This window comes from Dryobates pubescens, chromosome 2, assembly GCF_014839835.1.
Source record: "Dryobates pubescens isolate bDryPub1 chromosome 2, bDryPub1.pri, whole genome shotgun sequence".
NCBI classification, from domain to species: Eukaryota; Metazoa; Chordata; class Aves; order Piciformes; family Picidae; genus Dryobates; species Dryobates pubescens.
In genome coordinates, this window is record NC_071613.1 from 6,456,054 (window position 1) to 6,482,014 (window position 25,961).

Below are 25,961 nucleotides of genomic sequence, written 5' to 3' on the forward strand. Positions count from 1 at the left end.
GTGGCTGTGAGCAACCTGCTGTAGTGTGAGGTGTCCCTGGGCATGGCAGGGGGGTTGGAACTGGCTGATCCTTGAGGTGCCTTCCAACCCTGACAATACTCTGATTTTCACACATGCAGTGTTTTATGGAATACTTCATTATTACCTTGGCAAATGGGAATTATTCACCCAGTCTCAGGATACAAAGTGATACTCTTTATAAAAAGACATTTGAAGTGAAACAAACAAACAAACAAAAAGGTTAATTCTATACTGCCATTCCACTCTTCATTTTTAGCCTATTATCTTCTTCTCATGGACTGGCAGCCCAGGAAATCCAGCTGTATCCTGGGCTGGATCAATAGGTGTGTGGCCATCAGGTCAAGGGGTGGGGATTCTGTAGCTCTGCTCCTGTGAGACCCCACCTGGAGTTCTGTGTCCAGCTCTAGGGCTCCCAACACAAGAAGGACATGGAGTTGCTGGAGAGAGGCCAGAGGAGAGTCACAAAGATGAATGAGGGGCTGGGGCACTTCTGTGGGGACAGCAACCCCATGCAGAGCTACAGGCTGGGGTCAGAGTGGCTGGAGAGCAGTCAGGCTGAGAGGGACCTGGGGGTGCTGGTCGACGGTAGACTGAACATGAGCCTGCAGTGTGCCCAGGCAGCTAAGAGGGCCAATGGCATCCTGGCCTGCATCAGGAACAGTGTGGCCAGCAGGAGCAGGGAGGTCATTCTGCCCCTGTACACTGCACTGGTTAGGCCGCACCTCGAGTACTGTGTCCAGTTCTGGGCCCCTCAGTTTAGGAAGGAGGTTGACTTGCTGGAACGAGTCCAGAGAAGAGCAACAAAGTTGGTGAGGGGTTTGGAACACAAGCCCTACGAGGAGAGGCTGAGGGAGCTGGGGTTGCTTAGCCTGGAGAAGAGGAGACTCAGGGGTGACCTTATTACTCTCTACAACAACCTGAAGGGAGGTTGTAGACAGATGGATGTTGGTCTCTTCTCCCAGGCAAGCAGTACCAGAACAAGAGGACACAGTCTCAGGCTGCGCCAGGGGAGGTTCAGGCTGGATGTTAGAAAAAAGTTCTATACAGAGAGAGTGATTGCCCATTGGAATGGGCTGCCTGGGGAGGTGGTGGAGTCGCCATCACTGGAGGTTTTTAGGAGAAGACTTGACGGGGTACTTGGTGCTGTGGGTTAGTTGTTTGGGCGGTGTTGGATTGGTTGATGGGTTGGACGCGATGATCTTGAAGGTCTCTTCCAACCTGGTTTATTCTATTCTATGTATTCTATGTATAGTTTGAATAGCATAGAATGGCACATTAATTTCTATGTATGTATAGGCTGGGAGAGTTGGTGTCGTTCAGCCTAGAGAAGAGAAGGCTCCAGGGAGACCTTAAGGCAGCCTTCCAGTACCTGAAGAGGATCTACAAGAAAGCTGGAGAGGGACTTTTTGCAAGAGCTTGTAGTGATAGGATGAGAAGGAATGGATTGAAGCCTGAGGAGGGCAGATTTAGACTGGAGATAAGGAAGAAATTCTTGAGAGTGAGGGTGGTGAGACACTGGAACGGGTTGCCAAAAGAAGCTGTGAATGCTTCATCCCTGAAAGTGTTTAAGACCAGGTTGGATGAGGCTATGAACACCCTGGCTACTGAAATATGTCCCTGGCCATGGCAGGGGGTTTGGAACTAGAGGTTGTTTTAGATCCTTTCCAGCTCAAGCCGTGCTATAATTCTGACACTGCTACAGGTTGCCCTGGGAGGTGGTTGGGGCCCCATCCCTGGAGATACTGAAGGTGAAGCTGAGCAGGGCTCTGGGCAACCTGATCTAGTGGAGGATGTCCCTGCTGGCTGCAGAGGGGGTTGGACTGGATGACCTTTGGAGGCCCCTTCCAACCCAGCCCATTCTATGGTTCCGTGGTTCTATGCTTCTATTATTCCTTGACTCTGTGATTCTATGGTTCTATGATTCTATTACTGCATGATTCTATATCCTCCTCTATCAATGTATCTGAAAGCTTCTTGGTAGTGAGAGAGAAACCTGGTCTCTGAATCTCCATGGACCTGTTGTCCAGTGCTTTCTCCTGTTCCCTCTGCCCCTTCCTCTTCTTGACTATATAAATGCTTGAGGGAATGGAGCATCCTTGAGTGATGTTTGTGTGGGGCTGTGTTAACATAAAGTGCCCCTTGCAATATGTTGGGTTGAAATATTTATACTCACAAAATTCAATGCCCTCAGCAAAATCCTGCAGTAGAGGATCAAAATTCCCTTCAATGCCTCTCTCACAAGCATCTTCAGAAGGACTTTTATTGTCTTTGAGCAAAAGGTGGATGGAAGAACTTAAATATGTAAGAGATGATGATGATTTAATACAGTTTGACTTCACAGTTGTCTTTTGTTTATTCCCAACTTTACCTGCTGTACCAACTCTCTTCAGGAGAGAACTGCACTAATCTTGACACAGAGAAAGAGTGGATTCCACCTGTTCCTTCAAACCACTTGTGACTGTGTTCAGAACATAGTTCTCACCACAGGCTCACAGGATATTAGAGTTGGAAGGGACCTCTGGAGATCTTTCACTCCAATGCCCCTGCCAGAGCAGGACCATAGAATCCAGCACAGGTCACACAGGACCACATCCAGACAGGCCTGGAAAGTCTCCAGAGAAGGAGACTCCACAACCTCTCTGGGCAGCCTGCTCTGGGGCTCTAGGACCCTAACAATGAGGAAGTTCCTCCTCATGTTGAGGTGGAACCTCCTGTGCTGTAGTTTCCATCCATTGCCCCTTATGCTTTCACAGGGCAGAAGTGAGCAGAGGCTGTTCCTGTCTCTTCCTTCCTGACCCCCAGCCTACAGATATTGATATATATTGATTAGATCCCCTCTCCAGACTAACCAGCCCCAGGTTTCTTAGCCTCTCCTCACAAGGCAGTGCTCCAGTCCCTTCAGCATCCTCCACTGGACTCTCTCCAGCAGATCCCTGTCCCTCTTGAACTGGGGAGCTCAGAACTGGATGCAATACTCCATGTGGGGCCTCACCAGGGCAGAGTAGATTCTCTTTTTTCTCTGTTTGCTCCCTAATTTATTCATGCTGCTCTGACTTTCTGGCACTGCCCAGGGTTGATGATGAACAGCAAAGCACTTTGGCAGGTTTTTTTTTAACCAGTTAATTCCTCCTAAATCAATCTGAGTTTTGATTAAGGAAGATTTACAAGATTAGGCACAAAACCTGAACTGTATTTTTTGCCTCAGCTCTTTCCAGACAGCAAAACAAACATGAATAATAATGAAGACATTTCAATTTCCCAAAACATTAACCACAGCTTAATGATGTGTAATAAACTGAGATTCCTGGCCTCCTCTAAATCACAACTCAAGTCTTCCACTACCTTAGCTGGGTTCAATGATCTTAAAGGGCTTTTCCCACCAAAATGATTCAGTGATCCTAACAGGAAATGAGGAATCATTCTGAAGAAGGATCTGGGAGGATCCAAAGAGTGTCAGGAGGCTCTTTCTCACTGATGTCCAGTGGCAGGACAAGGGACAGTGGACACAGACTGAAACAAAAGAGGTTCTAGTAAACCAGGATCTACACATTGGCCACAACAACCTCAGGCAGTTCTACAGGCTGGGGTCAGAGTGGCTGGAGAGCAGCCAGGCAGGAAGGGACCTGGGAGTAGTGGTTGACAGTAGACTGAACATGAGCCTGAAGTGTGCCCAGGGGGCCAAGAAGGCCAATGGCATCCTGGCCTGCATCAGGAACAGTGTGGCCAGCAGGAGCAGGAAAGTCATTCTGCCCCTGTGCACTGCCCTGGTTAGGCCACACCTTGAGTCCTGTGTCCAGTTCTGGGCCCCTCAGCTTAGGCAAGATGTTGAGATGCTGGAGGGTGTCCAGAGAAGGGCAACAAAGCTGGGGGAGGGGTCTGGAGCACAGCCCTGTGACGAGAGGCTGAGGGAGCTGGGGTTGCTTAGCCTGGAGAAGAGGAGGCTCAGGGGAGACCTTCTTGCTCTCTCCAACTCCCTGAAAGGAGGTTGTAGCCAGGTGGGGGTTGGTCTCTTCTCCCAGGCAAGCAGCACCAGAACAAGAGGACACAGTCTCAAGCTGTGCCAGGGGAGGTTTAGGCTGGATGTGAGGAAGAAGTTCTCCATAGAAAGAGCGATTAGCCATTGGAATGTGCTGCCCAGGGAGGTGGTGGAGTCCCCATCCCTGGAGGTGTTTAGGAGGAGCCTGGATGAGGCACTTGGTGCCATAGTTTAGTTGATTAGATGGTGTTGGGTGATAGGTTGGACTTGATGATCTCAAAGGCTTCTTCCAACCTGGTTTATTCTATTCTATTCTATTCTATTCTATTCTATTCTATTCTATTCTATTCTATTCTATTCTATTCTATTCTATTCTATTCTATTCTATTCCATTCCATTCCATTCCATTCCATTCCATTCCATTCCATTCCATTCCATTCCATTCCATTCCATTCCATTCCATTCCATTCCATTCCATCCTATCCTATCCTATCCTATCCTATCCTATCCTATCCTATCCTATCCTATCCTATCCTATCCTATCCTATCCTATCCTATCCTATCCTATCTTCAGAGGTCCCTTCCAAATTCTACTGTTCTGTGTACGTGTTTGTGTGACTTCAAAGAGGTTGAAGCTGGGAATGTAAAGCTCATAACCACCCCAAAATAGTAATGTTTCGAGGCAAAATCTCTGCTGATTTTGGACCTAACTGACCAAAGGGCTTGAGTGTTGAATGTGAGGTCATCTCAGATCCCAGCCTGCAGTCATTTTGCCCGACATCCGCATGGAAGTTTAAAAGGCATGACAGGGTTTGACATCCAAGCTGCCAAAAGGGCTGCAGTTGTGCTTCTAAACACACCTAGAAATGTTGAGTCTCTTCACAGAAGAACTCTCATCTCATATTTCAGTCACACTAGGGCATACCAAACAGACAACCTTGATGCTTAATCTCATCTAAAAGAGAGAATACAGCGATGGTTTTTCATGGTTTAATGGCCACGGTGGTCTTAGGTTGAAGGTTGGACTTCATGATCTTAAAGATCTCTTCCAACCAAAACCATTCCATGATTCTATGAGTTTGTGATTCTATGATTCCATGATTCTGTGATTTTATGAGTCTATGATTCCATGATTCTGTGGTTTCATGATTCTATGGTTTCACAATTCCATGATTCTATGACTCCATGATTTTCTGATTCCATTATTCTGTGATTCTGTGATTCCATGATTCTATGACTCTGTAATTTTGATTCTATGACTCTATGATTCCATGATTCCCTGATTCTATGGTTTCATGATTCTATGACTCTCTAATTCTCTGATTTTATGACTCTATGATTCTGTGGTTCTGTGATCATGGTTCTATGATTCTGTGATTTTGATTCCATGACTCTATGATTCCATGATTCTATGACTCTGTAATTCTGATTCTATGACTCTATCATTCCATGATTCTATGACTCTGTCATTCTGATTCTATGACTCTATCATTCCATGATTCTATGACTCTGTAATTCTGATTCTATGACTCTATCATTCTATGACTCTGTGATTTTGATTCCATGACTCTATGATTCCATGATTCTATGACTCTGTAATTCTGATTCTATGACTCTATCATTCCATGATTCTATGACTCTGTGATTTTGATTCTATGACTCTATCATTCCATGATTCCCTGATTCTATGGTTTCATGATTCTATGACTCTCTAATTCTCTGATCTTATGACTCTATGATTCTGTGGTTCTGTGATTCCATGACTGCATCATTCCATCATTCCCTGATTCCACCATTCCCTGATTCTCTGCAATGCTCTGCTTTGAGGTCCAAGTGCTTTTTAAATCCCCTGCAAGAGCAAACCTTCAGCTTTTGTTATTCCAGTGGCATTAATTCATCAGAGCATAAACACCACCTTGTAGGAGAAGCCCCAAATGGATGTGTAGGTCAAGCACAACACATTTCCCCCCCACCCCCTGTACATCACTAACTAATAGGTTTGTTTGTTTCCTTCTTAGGGCACGTTGAATCCCTACTGTGTGCTGTGGGACGACTCAAGAACGTAAGTGACAAATGTTTGCTTCTCTTGCAATGGCTCAGATATGCCAAAGTGCTTAATCATATTGAAGTGCTTGGTCAGTAAACAAGGTTGGGATGAGGGCAGCGGGGAGGAAAAAAGTGCCCCTTGGCTTCCTTTCTGTGCTGGTGTAAATTGAAGTAATACAATATCTCAGCAGGAAGAGATTACTCACGGAGTCATTTTAATCTGCTGCTTCAAGGTAAAAAAAGAGGGTGTCTAGGAACTGGAGTTCCTTGATGGTAGTTGCTGGGCAACAAGTGAGTGGGTAAATGATCAGACATAACCAAGGAGGGCTCCCATTTCTGGTACCAAGGGGAGAAAGAGCATCTTCAGGTGTAAATACCCACAGCACTCTTCACTTCAGCTGGGGCAGATCTTCCTTTTAGTCTAGTAAAGCAGGAGCTGTTTGCTAAATGGCCTTCTGCTGCTTGCTTCTCTGTGTGTCCCTCCTGTAGCAATAGAGAAAATGGTGCTGGAAAGAAGCTGAGCAGCAAAATCAGTGTGGATCAAAAAGAATCCCAAGCCTGTGCAGCTGTGATTTGCTGCATGAATCTTTTACAGCATCCCTCCTCTTAAACTCAAGGTGAACTTTGCCTTAACACAGATCAAGTGTTTCAAGAGGGGTGCCTGGATGGTCTGAAGATTAGTTTGTGCTTCTGGTTCAGCTGTGTTTTGTCTGTCTCACACTCCAGACTCATCTACAGCATGGGAAAGTGGTGTGCTTTTGGGAGTACTTTAATCCTTGAGTTCAGGTTTCCTTCAGTACACTGATGGCTGGCAATAAACATTATGGTATAGAAATAGGAAACTTAGGATGTGGTACTGGAAAGCATTCCAAGTACAAGCAGGACCATGCTCTATGCCTCTACAAAAGAATTATCTTAGCAACACCTCAGTGTTCCATAGGGCCATGGGGATGAGCAGAGGGCTGAAGCTGCTCTGCTATAAGGACAGACTGAGAGAGTTGGGGTTGTTCAGTCTGGAGAAGAGAAGGCTCCCAGAAGACCTGATTGTGGCCTTCCACTATCTGAAGAGGACTACAAGAAAGCTGGGGAGGGACTTTTTACAGAGGCTTAGAGAGCTTTATCCTGGAGAAGAGCAGACTGAGGAGGGGATCTCATTAATGCTGATCCATAGCTAAAGGGCAAGTTTCAGGAGGATGGAGGCAGACTCTTCTCAGTGGTGTCCAGGGACAGGACAAGGGGCAGTGGACACAAATTGGGACACGGGAGGTTCCATGTAACCTCCTTCCAGTATCTGAAGGGGACCACAAGAAAGCTGAGGAGGAACTTCTTAGGGTATCAGGGAGTGATAGGACTGGGGGGAATGGAGCAAAACTAGAAGTGGGGAGATTCAGATTGGATGTTAGGAAGTTGTTCCCCATGAGGGTGGTGAGACACTGGCACAGGTTGCCCAGGGAGGTGGTGGAAGCCTCATCCCTGGAGGATTTGAAGGCCAGGCTGGATGTGACTGTGCTGTAGTGTGAGGTGTCCCTGGGCATGGCAGGGGGCTTGGAACTGGATGACCCTTGAGGTCCCTGCCAACCCTGACAATTCTATGATTCTGCAAGATGCATGGAGCAAAGCACATAAAGCCCTTGCCCTTATGGATTATTCTGTGCACATGGAATGCAGAGCATCTGGAACATGTTCCTCGTTCCCTCTTCACAAGGATTTGCTCACCCAGCAGCAGTGCAGCCTTTTCTTTCCCCTTTCTTTAGGCACTGAATTTAACAGCACTGCGTGTTCACAGTGAGCTGCTCTGCTTTCACTGCAGCAGTCCAGAATATCAAAGCCATATTTGCATGGAATTAGACTACCAAAAGGAATAATAATTATAAAAAAAACCCCAAACCCAGAGAGCCATGCTGTGGATTGAACAATGATTAAAAGATTTCATGCAGGTATTTGGGGATGAAGCCCTGAAGGAGTCCCAAACAAATGTGTTTTGTGCTTGCCACGTGTTTTGCATTCCTATTAGTGTCCTTTCTAGAGCAGATGAGAGCTCCAGGAGCAGTACTGCTTTCACCATGCTTCAGAGCCTGCATGGGAAAGGCACCTTTGGAAACATCTGAAAATTAACCTTACACACAATGCACCTAGGTCCTAGGATGGCACCTAGGTTAGGGCAACCCTTGATGTCCATCCTGGCTAGGTGATGATGATGAACATGTCCAGAGAAGGGCAACAAGGCTGGGGAGAGACCTCGAGCACAAGCCCTATGAGGAGAGGCTGAGGGAGCTGGGGTTGCTTAGCCTGGAGAAGAGGAGGCTCAGGGGAGACCTTCTTGCTGTCTGAAATTCCCTGAAGGGAGGTTGTAGCCAGGTGGGGGTTGGTCTCTTCTCCCAGGCAACCAGCACCAGAACAAGGGGACACAGTCTCAAGCTGCACCAGGGAAGGTTTAGGCTGGATGTTAGGAAGAAGTTCTTCCCAGAGAGAGTTGGTAGCCATTGGAATGTGCTGCCCAGGGAGGTGGTGGAGTCCCCATCCCTGGAGGTGTTCAAGAGGGGATTGGATGTGGCACTTGGTGCCATGGTTTAGTCATGAGGTCTGTGGTGACAAGTTGGACTTGATGATCTTTGGAGGTCTCTTCCAGCCTTGGTGATTCTGTGAGTCTGTGAGCCCTGCAGAGAAGGACTTGGGGGTGCTGGTGGGGGAGAAGCTGGACAGCAGCCAGCCATGGGCACTGGCAGCACAGAAGGCCAAGGGCAGCCTGGGCTGCATCCAAAGCAGTGTGGTCAGAGATGGAGAGAGAGAATCCTGCCCCTCTGCTCGGCTCTGGGGAGACCTCACCTGCAGGGCTCTGTCCAGCTGTGGAGTTCTCAATAAAAGAAGGCCATGGACTTGGTGGAACCGTTCCAAAGGAGGCCATGAAAATGATCAGGGGGTTGGAGTATCTCTGCTATGAGGACAGGCTGAGGGAGCTGGGGGTGTTCTGCTAGAGATGAGAAAGCTCCAGGGAGACTTTAGAGAAGCCTTCCAGTACCTGAGGGGGCTACAAGAAGGCTGCAGAGGGACTGTTTGCAAAGACCTGCAGGGTCAGAACCAGGGAGAATGGTTTGAAATGAGAGCAGAGCAGAGTTAGAATGGATGTGAGGAACAAGTTCTGCACCATGAGGCTACTGGAACACTGCAACAGGTTACCCAGGGTGGTGGCTGAAGCTCCATCCCTTGATATATTCAAGGTGAAGCTGGACAGGGCTCTGAGCCACTTGATCTAGTGGAGGATGTCCCTGCTGACTGCAGGGGGGTTGGACTGCATGAGCTTTGAAGGTCCCTTCCCACCCAAACCATTCTATGAAGCTGTGAATCTGTAAGCTCCCTGCTGTCAGCACTAGAAGCAGCCTCTCTTGGCATCATTTTGGTTTTGTAATGCTGTTTAGGTGGTTTGGGGTTTGTTTTTTTGGTGGGGTTTCTTTTTGTGGTTTGGAGCATTTCGTTTGGATGTACTCAGGAGCAGCCCAGAATTTGTGTTCTGACACCACAGCTTCTGAATGATCACCAAAGCTCCAAAGTGCTGGCTCAGTTCCTACTATTTCTAAATCTTAATCAACAGATATCAAGAGGACTTGATGCCATTTGTTAGGTGCCCATCATGTTGCTGGGCTCTTGGTGGTTGGCCTCCTTTCTGTTTCCTTCAGGAATTATCCACTCTCAACAGCAGGCAACTCAAGTTGATGGACTAATAGCCTGATTCACATGGCAAACCCTACAGAGCTCTGCTGTGCTGCTGTCCTTCCAAACTGGGGAGGGTGTTGTGGGGTTTTTTTTGGCATCATCAAGATCTGGCAAGCAATTTGGAGTGAACCCAAGAAAAAGAAAGTAGTCAGCTTTTAGTTGGAGGTGCTTTAGTAACCAGCAGGCTGTGCTGAGATGGGTGTTTGAAATCCTACTGTTTGCTTTGTTGTGCCCCTGTGCTCAGCACTGGTTAGGCCACACCTTGAGTCCTGTGTCCAGTTCTGGGCCCCTCAGTTTAGGAAGGACACTGAGACTCTTGAATGTGTCCAGAGAAGGGCAATGAGGCTGGGGAGGGATGTGGAGCACAGCCCTGTGAGGAGAGGCTGAGGGAGCTGGGGTTGCTTACCCTGGAGAAGAGGAGGCTCAGGGGAGACCTTCTTGCTCTCTCCAACTCCCTGAAAGGAGGTTGTAGCCAGGTGGGGGTTGGTCTCTTCTCCCAGGCAAGCAGCACCAGAACAAGAGGACACAGTCTCAAACTGCACCAGGGGAAGTTTAGGCTGGATGTTAGGAAGAAGTTCTTCCCAGAGAGAGTTGTTAGCCATTGGAATGTGCTGCCCAGGGAGGTGGTGGAGTCCCCATCCCTGGAGGTGTTCAAGAGAGGATTGGACGTGGCACTTGGTGGCATGGTTTAGTCATGAGGTGTTGGGTGGCAGGTTGGACTTGATGATCTGTGAGGTCTCTTCCAACCTTGGTGATTCTGTGGTGAAAGACTGGAACAGGTTGCCCAGGGATGTGGTTGAGGCTCATCCCTGGAGACAGTCAAGATCAGGCTCAATGTGTGCCTGGGCAGCCTGCTCTGGCTGGAGCTGTCCCTGCTGAGTGCAGGGGGTTTGGACTTTGGAGGCTCCCTTCCAAGCTGATGCAATCTGTGAAGGAACTGCAAACAGTTTAAGACAAAATGAAGCTTCTGTTGGGTTTTCTCCTGTCTCTCTTGCTTTTCTGGGAAGGTAAAGAAGGGAGAGGGAGGCAGCAGAGACAGTCTCAACCAGCAACTCACCAGGTGCTTAGAACATTTACCTGGGGACCTCAGGGCCTGGCCTTTGATGGTTTGTTTCCTTACAGAAGTTGCTTGAGGAGTTAGGAACACACTTTTCATCCTCACAGGAGCAGCCCACTGAGCTCTCAGCTCCTCTGGAGTGTGTTACTCACAGTGTGTCCTGCTGGAACTCTACCATACTATTTAGGCCAATATCCCTCACTTGGGCAGCTGGTCCCCAGCACCTCTATATTTAATCTTGCCACCCTTTCTCCATGTGTTTGTCACCATGCCACATGGAAAGCTCAGCCACAACACAGTCAGTGGTTTTTTTTTTCTTTCCCTAGCACTGTTTTCCTTTATGTAAGTCTAGGCAAGGCCCAGGGGAGGTCAGAGAATCCTTCTGCCTCTGCCTGCAGTCCTATTTTAAACCCACCCTCTGCTGTGGCAGTTTTGTAGGTTGTCTGAGCAGTTCTTGTGAGCCTTCTGTGCTAGGTGCCCTAGCAGACAGTCTGCATGGAGCTCTAGGATCCATAAAAGTTGGGCTCTTAAAGTTTGTGTCAGTGGATCCAGCCCTTGAATGAGGGTGCAGAGCTCAAAACACAGTAAGAGGCTGGAAACTGAGTTCCTCAGTACTGACCATCACCAGTACCACCCTCACATGCAAACCATGGGTGACACCATCATGATGGGGTCATGGAAGTTGGGGTGGACAAAGTAGGTGAGTGGAAGGGGGTGATATGCTTACCAATATCTAAAGGGTTGGCTGTCAGGAGGAGTCTATTACTTGCACCATGGTTCCTTTCTGGAATTAAGTGGCTTCCACAGTGAGCAGAGTGAGGACCTGCCCTGTGTGAGAAAGGGCAAGTTTCAGGAGGATGGAGGCAGACTCTTCTCAGTGGTGTCCAGGGACAGGACAAGGGGTAGTGGACACAAGTTGGGACACAGGAGGTTCCATGTAAACTCCTTCCAGTATCTTAAGTGGGCCACAAGAAAGCTGGGGAGGAACTTCTTAGGGTGTCAGGAAGTGATAGGACTGGGGGGAATGGAACAAAACTAGAAATGGGTAGATTCTGGTTGGATGTTAGGAAGAAGTTCTTCCCCATGAGGGTGGTGAGACACTGGCACAGGTTGCCCAGGGAGGTGATGGAAACCTCATGCCTGGAGGTTTTTGAGGCCAGGCTGGATGTGGCTGTGAGCAACCTGCTCTAGTGTGAGGTGTCCCTGGCCATGGCAGGGGGGTTGGAACTGGCTGATCCTTGAGGTCCCTTCCAACCCTGACAATACTGTGATTCTACTATGACCACTCAGCTATATGCTAAAGCACCACATCTACAGTTCTTGAGCACCTCCAGGGATGGTGACTCCTGGGCAGCCAGATCCCACCCCTGACCACTCTTGCAACAAAGAAGTTTCTCCTCATCTCCAAACTAACTAGTGTGAGGTGTCCCTGGGCATGGCAGGGGGGTTGGAACTGGCTGATCCTTGAGGTCCCTTCCAACTCTGACAATTCTGTGATTCTGTAAGTTGAGTAAATCTTTCCTTTGAGGGTGGCAGAGCCCTGGAGCAGGCTGCCCAGAGAGGTTGTGGAGTCTCCTCCTCTGGAGGCATTCCAAACCCACTTGCACATGTTCCTGTGTGATTTACTCTGGGTGATCTTGCTCTAGATGATCTTCAGAGGTCCCTTCCAATCCCTCCTGCTCTGTGACATCTCCTGGGGGAGTTTCAGTAGCCAGGGACTGATGAGCAGCTGCTGGTTGTTGGAGGCAGTCTGGGCACACGTGTTCTCCACGGGGCACTGTCAGCTGCTGCTGGTGTGCACCACAGCTGTACATGGTGCAACAAGACACCTGACAGCACTGAGGAAGGGAAGGGCTTGAGGATTCTGGGTTTCAGCAGGCTGTTGTAGCAGTATGAAAGGGTTTTGTTTGCCCAGCTGTGTGCTGCCTGCAGTTTGTGCCTGCTGGAAAAAGCGCAAGGAAATGTGCTGCATTTTTGGATATTGGAAGCACTTCTACCTGGCTCAGCTGTGGTTTAGGGCAAGTGGTAGGGTCTGTTCTGTTTGCTTTCGTCCCCCATTGCCATGCAAAGTTACACTGACAGTTGTTTGGGTTTTCTATCCTGAAACTATCTGAAGCCAGCAAAAAAACTACATGGGAGGAATGAGAAATGGTCAATATTTCTACAGCTTCAGTATTCCACTCCAGACACCCAGAGTGACAGCAGAGAAAATTATTTCAGTTGGCAAAGACCTTGAAGATCATCAAATCCAACTGTTCTCTAACTCTGCCATGGCCCTCAGCACCACATCTCTGCCTCTTGGAAACACCTCCAGGGATGGGGATTCAACCACCTCCCTGGGCAGCCTGTGCCAGCCTTGGAGAAACCTCTCAGTCAAGAACTGTCTTCTGATATCCAACTTGCAACTTGAGGCCTTTTCCTTTCTGGTTACTAGGGAGCAGAGCCCAACCCCCAGCTCACTGCAGCTTCCTCTCAGGGAGCTGGAGAGAGCAAGGAGGTCTCCCTCAGCCTCCTCTTCTCCACACTGAACACCCCCAGCTCCCTCAGCTGCTCCTCCCCATCTTGCTTCTCCAGACCCTTCAGTAGCTTCTTTGCACTTCTCTGGGCACACTCCTCAATGTGCTTCTTGGAGTGAGGGCCCCAAAAATTAAGCCAGGGCTCAGGGTGTGGCCTCCCCAGTACTGAGCAGAAGAGGAGATACAAGACCTAAACTTAACATAGTGGAATTCACAAGCTGCTGATGTTCTCCTGTACTGCAGGAGTGCTGTCAGCTCTTGTGCAACATCAAATGGAACCTCTTCACCATGAAAAGGAGGCAGAGCAACATCTTCTTTGCTGAAGTCATGCCCACAATGAATCAGTATCCATGGGAGGAATTTCTAATTGAGGTCTTTTTTATACCACTGCTTTTTCACCAACACCTACACAGCAGCCTGCAAACAGAGCTTCTGTGGCCTGCTCAGATTTATAGCACAAGGAGGGGAAAAAAAAAAATGAATTCAAAAAGGAAATCAAATTAATTCTTGTTAATAAGTTCACTTTCTTGTTAATTTTTATTGGGTGATTAATCAACTCCATTGTTGAGAACTCAATTACTATTTATTGCCTGCATGCAGATGCAGACATTCAGAACCTAAAAATAGTGGTTTCCTGTAATATCAGGCAATTATCCTTCTGCAGCTCAGATGAAAAGAGCTGCTGGTTGGATCTTCAGGCTCACATTTATAGACTTCAACTGGATTGGCTTTAATGGATAGTGAGGGCTGAAGACAATTAAAGCAGTTTGAATGTGTGTGGCCAGGAGGTCAAGGGAGGTTCTCCCTCTGCTCTGCCCTGGTGAGGCCATGTCTGGAGCGTTGTGGCCTGTTCTGGGTTCCACAGTTCAGGAGGGAGTTCTTGTTTTCCCCCCTCTGTCCCTGTCCTTGTGCATATATGACTTCCATGGGTCATTAGTTTGTGTTTCTATAACTGTACAGTGGAGTCCTGGCCTGTGACTGGGGTTCTTGGGTGCTATTGTAGTACAAGCAATTGCTTGCAGCAGTTCCTGTGCAGCCTTTAATTATCATTTGTACCTGAGCTGGTCACTCAGCTAATTGTAGCTGGTGTTTCCTGTGTGTCTTGGTGGCAGTGATCTTTGAGGATGGAAGGTGTTGACCATGGCTCCTGCTGTGTAAAGATCTCTTTGCAGAACTGTGTCCAGGCCTTGTTGCACCACTGTTTGGCCTTAGGTTACAAGTAAGACCAAGCCCTTTGAAAGAACTAGGATATATCCTGTGGAAAGACCTGAAGGTCCACTACTTTTCAGAAGCATGCTTGATGTAGCTGACTACTGCCTACACCAAAAGGCTAAACCAAAATGTGTGCACAAGCCTTGATAACAAAGCCTCTTTCCATTGTAACTGGGCCAAGATCCATTACTGCACCATGTTGTGTCTGGTTATGGTAATAAATGAGTCCTGTGTCCAGTTCTGGGCCCTTCAATTTAAGAAGAACATTGAGCCTCTTGAATGTGTCCAGAGAAGGGCAACAAAGCTGGGGAGGGGTCTGGAGCACAGCCCTGTGAGGAGAGGCTGAGGGAGCTGGGGTTGCTTAGCCTGCAGAAGAGGAGGCTCAGGAGAGACCTTCTTGCTCTCTCCAACTCCCTGAAGGGAGGCTGTAGCCAGGTGGGGGTTGGTCTCTTCTCCCAGGCAACCAGCACCAGAACAAGAGAACACAGTCTCAAGCTGTGCCAGGGGAAGTTTGGGCTAGAGGTGAGGAGAAAGTTCTTCCCGGAGAGAGTTGTTGGCCATTGGAATGTGCTGCCCAGGGTGGTGGTGGAGTCCCCATCCCTGGAGGTGTTGAAGAGGGGATTGGACATGGCACTTGGTGCCATGGTTTGGTAGTCATGAGGTGTTGGGTGACAGGTTTGACTTGATGGTCTTTGAGGTCTCTTGCAACATTATTGATTCTATGACAGGGAACTGCTGGAGGGAGTCCAGTGGAGGCTATGAGGGTGATGAAGGGACAGGAATACCTGTGTGATGAGGAAAGGCTGAGAGCACTGGGAATGGTTAGCCTGGAGGAGAACAGCCTGAGAGGATGTCTGGTAAATGTGGGTGTCAAGATGAAGCTGCCAGGCTCTTTTCAGTGGTGTCCTGGGATTGGACAAGGAGCAATGGACACAAATTGGAGCCCAGAAAGTTCCACCTAAACAGGAGGAAAAGCTTCTTTGCTGTGAGGGTGCTGAGCCCTGGAGCAGGCTGCCCATAGAGGCTGTGGAGTCTCCTTCTCTGGAGACTTTCAAGACCCATCTGGATGTGTTCCTGTGTGGGTGATCCTGGGTGATCCTGCCCTGGGTGATCCTGCTTTGGGCAGGAAGGTTGGGCTTGATGATCTCTGGAGGTCCTTTTCACCCCCTACCATTCTCTGATTCTATAAACAAACTTTATGACAAAAAAAACCCCAAACTGATGATGGTTTGGTTTTGTGTCTATGATGCCAGAAAAATTTCTGAATGTGACCAAGTCAAATAAAATATGAGCATTGATTTTCCTACTTATAACTCACCAAGAATGGCCAGGGTTGGAAGGGACCTCCAAAGCTCATCCAGTCCAACCCCCCTCCAGTCAGCAGGGACATCCTCCACTAGTTCAGGTTGCCCAGAGCCCTGTCCAGCCTCACTTTGAATATCTCCAGGGATGGATCCTCAACCACCTCCCTGGGCAATCTGCTGCAGTGTTCCAGCAGCCACCTGGTGCAGAACTTGTTCCTCACATCCAATCCTCAATCTGCTCTTCTCTGGGTTGAAGCCATTGCCCCTTGTCCTGACCCTGCAGGCCTTTGCAAACAGTCCCTCTGCAGCCTTCTTGTAGCCCCTTTCAGATAGTGGAAGTACTTCTGGATAAGTGGATCTAAATTTGATTGGAACCTAAATCTGATTGAATTAGCAACTATTCTCCCTGACAAATCAAACATCATCTAATTCATTTTCTTTCTACAAGAACGTTGTAAAATGACCTCAAAGGAAGCATTTAGAGCAGTGTTTTGAAATGTCTTCAAGGTAATCCCCCAGCTGGTATTGAATTGCCAACACTGAACTCTTCTCTCTGCCCGATAAAGCTGCAAAGCTCCATCAAACTTGGTCCAATCCACCTCCAGTTTAAATCTGCCATATTTTATCAGCTGCCCCTTCACATCTCATTACCCTCAGAGGTATCTATGCAGGGGATTAACCTTTGGCTGAGCCTCTGTGCCATGGTTAAGCAGCAGATTGAGTGAAATCTCTTCCTGCAGCAGTCACTAGAGGGAAGCAGAGACCATCACGTGCCCACCCATGACGTCAGTCAGCGGCTCTGTCCTACTGACAACATTTCTTCCATAGTCAACCTCCAGTTTTGACAAAGGGACTCTTTGGTGGAAAGTCAGCCTTCAAAATAAAATTTAAACCAAAAAAACACCCAACCCAACCCAACCCAACCCAACCCAACCCAACCCAAACCAATCCAATCCAACCCAAACCAGCCCAGCCCAACCCAACCCAACCCAACCCAGCCCAACTCAACCCAACCCAACCCAACCCAATCCAAACAAATCCAATCCAATCCAACCCAAAACAAGCCAACCCAATCCAACCCAACCCAACCCAATCCAATCCAAACAAATCCAACCCAACCCAACCCAAACAAATCCAATCCAACCCAAAACAAGCCAACCCAATCCAATCTAGCCCAACCCAACCCAATCTAATCCAAACAAATCCAATCCAACCCAAAACAAGCCAATCCAATCCAATCTAGCCCAAACCAAACCAATCCAACCCACCCCAACCCAATCTGATCCAAACCAACCCAACCAAACCAAATCCAACACAACTCAAGCCAACCCAGTCCAATCCAATCCAACCCAATCCAATCCAGTCCAACCCAAACCAAACCAAAACAACCCATCCCAATCTAATCCAGTCTAAACCAAGCCAAAACAATCCAACTCACCCCAATCTGATCCAAACCAACCAAACCAAATCCAACCCAACCCAACTCAATCCAACCCAGTCCAATCCAACCCAATCCAATCTAATCCAACCCAATCCAACACAACCCAATACAACACAACCCAAACCAACACAACCCAACCCAATCCAATCCAGTCCAAACCAAACCAATCATCCCATCCCACCCCAACCCAGCCTGATCCAAACCAACCCAACCAAACCAACCCAACTGAATCCAACTCAACTCAATGCAACCAAATCAAACCAAACCAACACAAAAAGCAGGTAACAATATATGTCTCCATGCTTGACATCTAGAGGCCCTTGTCATCAAGAAAAGTGTGCTTAACTCGTCTAAGGAGGTTTTCCTACTTTGCTCTCCTGCCAGTAGGTTATCCTCTATTCTGCCCTGGTGAGACCACAGCTGGAGCATTGTGCCCAGTTGTGAGCTGTCCAGTTCAGGAGAGACAGGGATCTGCTGGAGAGAGTCCAGTGGAGGCTAAGAGGACAATTAAGGAACTTGAACATCTCTGCTATAAAAAAATACTGAGAGCGCCAGGGCTGTTTGGTTTGGAGAAAAGAAGGCTGAGAGGGGATCTGGTCAATGTCTATCAATATCTGAGGGCTGGGGGTCAGGATGAAGGTGCCAGGCTCTGTTTGGTGGTGCCCAGCAGTGGGAAAAGGTCTAACAGGTACAGGCTGGAACCCAAGAGGTTCCACCTCAACATGAGGACAAACTTCTTTGCTATGAGGGTAATGAGCCCTGGAGCAAGCTGCCCAGAGAGGCTGTGGAGTCTCCTGCTCTGGAGATTTTCACAACCCGTCTTGGTCCCTATTTGACCTGTCCTAGGTGATCCTACTCTGGCAGTGAGAGGTCTGGAGCACAGACCCTATGAGGAGAGGCCAAGGGAGCTGGGGTTGCTTAGCCTGGAGAAGAGGAGGCTGAGGGGAGACCTTATTACTGTCTACAGCTCCCTGAAGGGAGGTTGTAGCCAGGTGGGGGTTGGTCTCTTCTCCCAAAAAAACAGCACCAGAACAAGGGGACACAGTCTCAAGCTGCATCAGGGGAGGTTTAGGCTGGATGTTAGGAAGAAGTTCTTCCCAGCAAGAGAGATTGGCCATTGGAATGTGCTGCCCAGGGAGGTGGTGGAGTCCCCATCCCTGGAGGTGTTTAGGAAGAGCCTGGATGAGGCACTTGGTGCCATGGTTTAGTTGATTAGATGGTGTTGGGTGATAGGTTGAACTTGATGATCTCAAAGGTCTTTTCCAACCTGGTCTATTCTATTCTATTCTATTCTATTCTATTCTATTCTATTCCATTCCATTCCATTCCATTCCATTCCATTCCATTCCGTTCCATTCCGTTCCGTTCCGTTCCATTCCGTTCCATCTCTGAAGGTCCCTTCCAATCTCTACCACTCTGTGATTGTGTGATATGAGTTGTTTCAGGAAAGATGGTTTAAGAATTTGAATCTACACAAGAAGCTCAGTGCAGAGTGGATATAGAAGATGGGTTCAAGCCTTTCATTCTTTGGAGCATCCCAATATTCACTAAAAGATCTTGAAACGGTGGCAGTATAGTAGCTGTGCATTTGCATCTTTAATGTGTAGCAAAACCTCAGATTAAATGAGTAATCTCTTGATACCTTTTTGCTGATCCTCTTTGAGTTATCCATGCCTGCATTCCATGGTGTTGTGTCTGTGGCAGTGTGGCCGTTTGACGCTGTGCCTTTAAGGAAGGGGCACACTGGCTAAATGTTTGTGAAATATTTTGGTATTCTAAACGAATTTCATTGGCCAAGGATTGTGGGAGGTCAGATTGGACCCGGGGGAGCTGGGAACTTTCTCTCAGTCTTCCTTCCTTCACTGTCCCTCTCGGCTGGATCTGCTTCTGGGCTTCTTGCCAAGAGATAAGAACTAACTCCCTCCCTGTAACAGGCCTGTCCGCTTCTTCCCCTGTCCTACTAACCATCCTCGTCTCTTCTTCTACCTCTTTGGGGGAGAAGGGAGGTAGGGGGTGAAGGGAGGCACAGGGGGAAGCCCCCTCTGTTGGGGGCCTGGTTTCTGGTTGAGTTCATTTGCTGTATATTCCTGTATATACTGTAAAATACCTGTGTTTGTTGTGTTACATAGAATCTGTTTCCTTGTAAAATATACTCTCATTTCTCCGACTGGGTTTAGCCGTGGTCTCTTTCTCAGTGGGGGAGGGAAAGCAGAGCCTTTCCTTTCAAACCACCACAGGCAGTCAGAATTTATCCTGTACAAACAGTTCTTGGGCATTCACCACAGAATCCAGAATGGTTTGGGTTGGAAGGGACCTTAAAGATCGTCTGGTTCCAACCAGAGACACTCTTCACTAGCCCAGGTTGCTCAAGGCCTCATCCAGCCTGGCCTTGAACACCCCCAGGCAGGAGGCAGCCACAGCCTCCCTGGGAAGCCTGTTGCAGATTCTCACCGCCTTCATACTGAAGAACTTCTTCCTCAGCTCCAGCGTAACCCTGTTCTGCCTCAGCTCCAAACCATTCCCCCTTGTCTTGTCTGTAGACACCCTCTGGGAAAGCCTCCCTGGAGCCTTCATCAGGATCCCTTCAGCTATTGGAAGGCAGCATTAAGGTCCCCTTGGAGTCTTCTCCAGGCTGAACACCCCCAGTTCCCTCAGCCTATCCTCACAGCAGAGCTGCTGCAGCCCTGGGCTCATCTTTATGGCCTTCCACAGAGACCTGGATTTTTCAGCTTAAATTCTAAATGCTTTAAGGATTATAAAGACAATATTTGTCCTACTTACCACTTAATTTGAGCAGCAGATCTTTTATTAAGCTTAAACTATGCAGAGTGGCCAGGCCTTAATGAAGATAATTCAAATCTCTATCAGGAGTTTCAACAGGTTTCAGTGGAAGGTGATGTGCTGGATGAAGAGCTCTGAGCAAAGCACTCTCACAGAAGATGCTCTCTGTGTGTTGCTTAGCTGCTCCCTTCTGGGTGAAGCATGGGCTGTTTGTGGTGGCCTTCTCATCACATTGTCTAATAATGGTGAGGAAGAGAGATTTCTTCTTGCAGAGCTAGTTCACTGAATGTGATATCCATGGGCATGCAGTCCTAGAATTGTTTTGCTTAGAAAAGACCTTTATGATCATCAAGTCCAACTTGAAGTCTCACAATAGCAAGGCTGGGGCTAAACCATGGCCCTCAGCACCACATCTCTGCCTCTTTGAACTACCTGCAGGGATGGGGATTCAGCCTCCTCCCTGAGCAACCTGTGCCAGGCTTTGGGAAGCCTTTCAGTGAAGAAGTTTCTTCTCATACCCAACCTAAACCTCCCCTGCTGCAACTTGAGGCCATTTCCTCTCATCCTGTCACTTTTAACTAGAGAGGAGAGACCAACCCCCACCTCGCTCCAACCTCCCTTCAGGGAGTTGTAGAGAGCAATGAGAGCTCTGCTCAGCCTTCTCTTCTCCAGGCTGAACAACCCAGGTCCCTCAGCCTCTCCTCGTAGCCCAGGTGCTCCAGGCCCTTCTCCAGCCTTCTTGCCCTTCTCTGGACCCTTCCAGCCCCTCAATGTCCTTTCTGGAGTGAGGGCCCCAGAGCTGAACACAACATTCAAGGTGTGGCCTCCCCAGTGTTGAGCACAGGGTGATGATCCCCTCCCTGTCCCTGCTGCCCACCCTGTTTCTGACCCAAGCCAGGAGGCCACTGGCTTTCTTGGCCACCTGGGCACTGCTGACTCATGTTCAGGCAACTATCAACCAACAAACACCCCCAGGTCCCTCTCCAAGTTGCAGCTTTCCAACCACACATCTCCACGTTGGCAGCTCCCCTACCCTCTAGCAATGAATATTCTTCGTTGTAAATGCAGGGGGGGGGCAGGGAGGAAGCATGCAAAATTTACAAAACCCACATTTTTTCCCCCTCTCTCTCTTAGTGTCTATACAGCTATATCTTTATTTATAGCTATATCTGTATCTACACATGTATCTACAGCCCCATATCTATATCTGAATATGTATCTACAGCTTTATATCTACACCTCTATCTATCTATCCTCTACCTGCCTATCCTATATCTATCCTCTATCTATCTATCCTCTATTTATCCTCTATCTATCCTCTATTTATCCTCTATCTGTCAATATATCTATCCTCTATCTATCCTCTATCTACCTATCTTCTATCTACTCTCTATTTATCAATATATCTATCCTCTACCTATCCTTTATCTGTATCTATCTATCAATCAATCTATCCTCTCACTATCCTCTATCTATCCATCCTCTATTTATCCTCTATCAATATATCTATCCTCTATCTACCCTCTATTTATCAATATATCTATCCTCTATCTACCTATCCTTTATCTCTCTCTCTATCTCTCTCTCTCTATCAATCTATCCTCTCACTATCCTCTATCTATCCATCCTCTATTTATCCTCTATCTATCAATATATCTATCCTCTATCTACCCTCTATTTATCAATATATCTATCCTCTATCTACCTATCCTTTATCAGTTAATCTATCCTCTCACTATCCTCTATTTATCTATCCTCTATTTATCCATCCTCTATTTATCCTCTATCTATGAATATATCTATCCTTTGTCTATCCTCTACCTACCTAACCTCTATCTATCCTTTATCTATCAATATATCTATTCTCTATTTATCTATTCTCTATCTACCTATCCTCTATCTATCTCTCCATCCTCTATCTATCCTCTATCTATCCATCCTCTATTTATCCTCTATCAATATATCTACCCTCTATCTATTCTCTATCTACCTATCTTCTATCTGTCCTCTATCTATCTCTCCATCCTCTATCTATCCTCTATCTATCCATCCTCTATTTGTCCTCTATCAATTTATCTATCCTCTATCTACCTATCTTCTATCTATCCTCTATCACTACATCTATCCTCTCTCTATGCTCTATCTATGAATGCTCTATCTATCTATCCTCTGTTTATCTGTCCTCCATCTGTCAATATGTCTGTCAATATATCTATCTATCCTCTATCTATCTATCTATCTATCTATCTATCCATCTCTATATATCTTTACTTCCCCTGTGCAGTTTCCCTACTGGGAATAAGTTTTATTCTTATTTTCATCTGAAGCAGACCATTCTGTTCTCATATTTTTGTCACAGAAGAAACCTCTGCTCACACCCAACCTCTTTTCCTCTGAGATTTTGCCAGTAAATAGAAAATAAATAACTACCTCATGAGCATCCAGGAAATATGTCCCTGCCCATGGCAAGGGGGTTGGAGCTAGGTGATTTTTGAGGTCCTTTCCAACCCTAACAGTTCAATGATTCTATCTAAATATCAGTCAGGGTTCTAGCCAAAGCTGGAGAGTAAGATCTAAGGACTACAACCCCATGGCCTAGCCTCTAGAATGACTCCTCTCTAATCTAGGAAACATGGAACAGCTTGCCCAGGAAGGTGGTGGAAGCCTCATCCCTGGAGGTTTTGAAGGCCAGGCTGGATGTGGCTGTGAGCAACCTGCCCAGGGAGGTGGTGGAGTCCCCATCCCTGGAGGTGTTCAAGAGGGGACTGGACGTGGTACTTGGTGCCATGGTTTAGTCATGAGGTCTGTGGTGACAGGTTGGACTTGATGATCTTGGAGGTCTCTTCCAACCTTGGTGATTCTGTGATTCTGTGTATCCCTGGCCATGGCAGAGGGGCTGGAACTGGCTGATCCTTGAGGTCCCTTCCAACCCTGACAATTCTATGCTTCTATGAAACACTTGCAAAAGAAGCCAGGTGGTCCTGGCTTGACTATCACCTTGCTGCAAAAAACCCCAGCAATCTCTCTTGAGTGGCACTTGAACGTGCTACAGGAGCCTCCTGTGTAGGTGCACCACAGTCTAGGAGTGATGACATAAGTTGAGAAGCCAGACAAAAAAGCATCTGAGGCTGAGGAGAACAAAGCAGCTGTTTGTGCAGACAGAAGAAGCAGGGATGACTGGGAGTGAGGTGAGAAGGTATTTTCCAACACCTTCTGCTCTGTGTGGAGTTTCTATATATACTGGGAAGGCTATTTTAGAGGTTGCTCTTCTTCTACAAGCTCTCTGTGCTGCTGCCAGCTCAGCCTGTTGCCTAAATGTCATTTTATAACCCATACAACTCTTTTCTTTTCCTTTTTGCTTTGCCCTGGACCTTTATGTTCTGCCTTTGTTTTCATCAATGCAATTGTTTCTGAGAAAACATGCAGCACCAAACCCAAAGGAACACCCTGGGGCCCTGGGGGTGGGAATAAGCTTCTGACACTGTTTGTGTTTGATTTTTTTGGAAGTGGAAATCAGCAGCAGCAGCCAGCTTTGCAGCTGTTGTTTTGAACACTTCCCCTTCTGGGTTATTCTTTTGGGTTGGTTTTAAGAGGAGGCATCTCACAAATGCGAGCTGATAGAAACGTCAGAAGGACAGCTCGTTAACAGGAGGGAAATTAAAGCACTTTTTAGCCAGGTTAATCTCTAGCCCAAGGTTACAAGGCTCAGACACAGGCCATTGAAGGAAGCAGGGTGATTTATTTGCCTTAAACTTGATGTAAAAGAGTCTTAGAACTACCAGAAGTGACCCAGACCAGCTAAACAAGACACTGACCCTTGTCTGTTAACCAAACTGAACCACAGATTTGTTTGGGTTGGAAAAGACCTTTAAGCTCAGCCAGTCCAACCAGTCTCTAACTCTACTAAGGCTGGGGCTCAGCACCACATCTCTGCCTCTTGGAAACACCTCCAGGAATGGGAATTCAACCACCTCCCTGGGCAGCCTGTGCCAGGCTTGGAGGACCCTTTCAGGGATGAAAGTTCTTCTTATATACAACTTAGACCTCCTCTAGTGCATCTTGAGGCCAACCCCCCTGCAGTCAGCAGGGACATCCCCAACTAGATCAGGTTGCCCAGAGCCCTGTCCAGCCTCATCTTGAGTATCTCCAGGGATGGGGCCCCAGCCACCTCCCAGGGCGACCTGTTCCACTCTTCCAGCAGCCTCATGGTGCAGATTTCAAACTGCTCTAGTTTGAAGCCATTGCTCATTGTCCTATCACTGCAGATGTTTGCAAACTGTTCCTCTGCATCCCTCTTGTAGCCCCCTTCAGGTACTGGAAGGCTTCTCTAAGGTCTCACTGGAGCCTTCTCTTCTCCAGGCTGAACACCCCCACCTCCCTCATCCTGTCCTTGTAACAGAGCTGCTCCAAGCCCCTGACATTTCTGTGGCCCTCCTCTGAACCTGCTCCATCAGGTCCATGTCCTCCTGTGTTGAGGGCTCCAGAGCTGGACACAACCCTGCAGGTGAGGTCTCCCAGAGCAGAGCAGAGGGGCAGGATCCCTTCTCTCCATCTCTGGGCAGGCTGCTTTGGATGCAGCCCAGGCTACCACCGACTTTCTGTGCTGCCCATGGCTGGCTCACAGTCCCCTTTCCCTTACCCACAGATCTGTCCCTTTTACTTTCTCATGTCCTGAAGAGAATTTGACAGGACAGCCAGCAACTCACACATCCAATGCAGAACCCATTTAGGTTCCAGGAATTACCTGTGTCAGCAGACAGCATTACACAGCAAGAAAGCTAATTAACAGTAAGACATGATCAGAAGCATTCTAAGAAGACTTTCCCCAACTCTGCCTTATAAATATTTAAAACCTGCTCTTCTGTGCTGTGCACTGAATGCTTCCACGTGCTCTGTGCTCTGGGTTTCAGCTTACTCTCCCTTCTGCCTCACACACCTCATTTTTTTTAGCTGCTTCTCCAGCCTGCTGTGCAGGAGATGGATTCTGAGCATCATTAAATCCCTTTGGCTTTTTTTTTTGTTTATTGCATTTTCTGCAGTGTCTTGCCAGGAGGATGTGTAAAAAAAAAGGAATAATAATGACATTTTGGACTGAGGGAGGGGTGACACGTGGGGAAACTCCCAAGCACTTGCTGGAGTTGTAAGCAAAACAAAGGCAGGCGGCAATGAATAGCATCAGGATCCTGTTTATTTCCAGGAGAAAAGCCAACACTAAGGCATGGAATGGGTTGGGTTGGGAGAGAGCCTAAAGATCATCAAATTCCAACCCCCTCTGCCACCTGCCATGAGGACCTGCTCCATCCAACCTGACACTGAACACTTCCAATGATGGGGCACCAGCAGTCTCTCTGGGCATCCTTTGCCAGTGCCTCAGCACTCTTACAGTGAAGAACTTCATCCTCACATCTCATCTACGTAGAGTAGAGTAGAGTAGAGTAGAGTAGAATAGAATAGAATAGAATAGACTAGAATAGAATAGAATAGACTAGACTAGACTAGACTAGACTAGACTAGACTAGAATAGAATAGAATAGAATAGAATAGAATGCAGTGGAATAGGAAAGAATGGGATGGAATGGAATGGCAAGGAAAAGAATGGAATGGAATGGAATAGAATAGAATAGAATAGAATAGAATAGAATAGAATAGAATAGAATAGAATAGAATGCAGTGGAATAGGAAAGAATGGAATGGGATGGAATGGAATGGAATAGGAAAGAATGGAATGGAATGGAACAGAATATAATAGAATGGCAAGGAAAAGAATGGAATGAAATAGAATGGAATGGAATAGAATGGAATGGAATAGAGTAGAGTAGAGTAGAGGAGAAGAGAAGAGAAGAGAAGAGAAGAGAAGAGAAGAGAAGAGAAGAGAAGAGAAGAGAAGAGAAGAGAA

At 47.5% G+C, this 25,961-nt stretch overlaps 1 protein-coding gene across 11 annotated transcripts in view; it reads left to right on the plus strand.

The window, feature by feature from the left end:
- Window positions 1-25,961, plus strand: part of ADGRB3 (adhesion G protein-coupled receptor B3) — a 570,173-nt gene that overhangs the window by 341,549 nt on the left and 202,663 nt on the right. For all 11 annotated transcript variants that reach the window (XM_054169593.1, XM_054169581.1, XM_054169605.1 and 8 more), the window contains one exon: window positions 6,016-6,059. In XM_054169593.1, coding sequence (XP_054025568.1) covers window positions 6,016-6,059 — 44 coding nt within the window. The remainder of the gene's footprint in view (window positions 1-6,015; window positions 6,060-25,961) is intronic.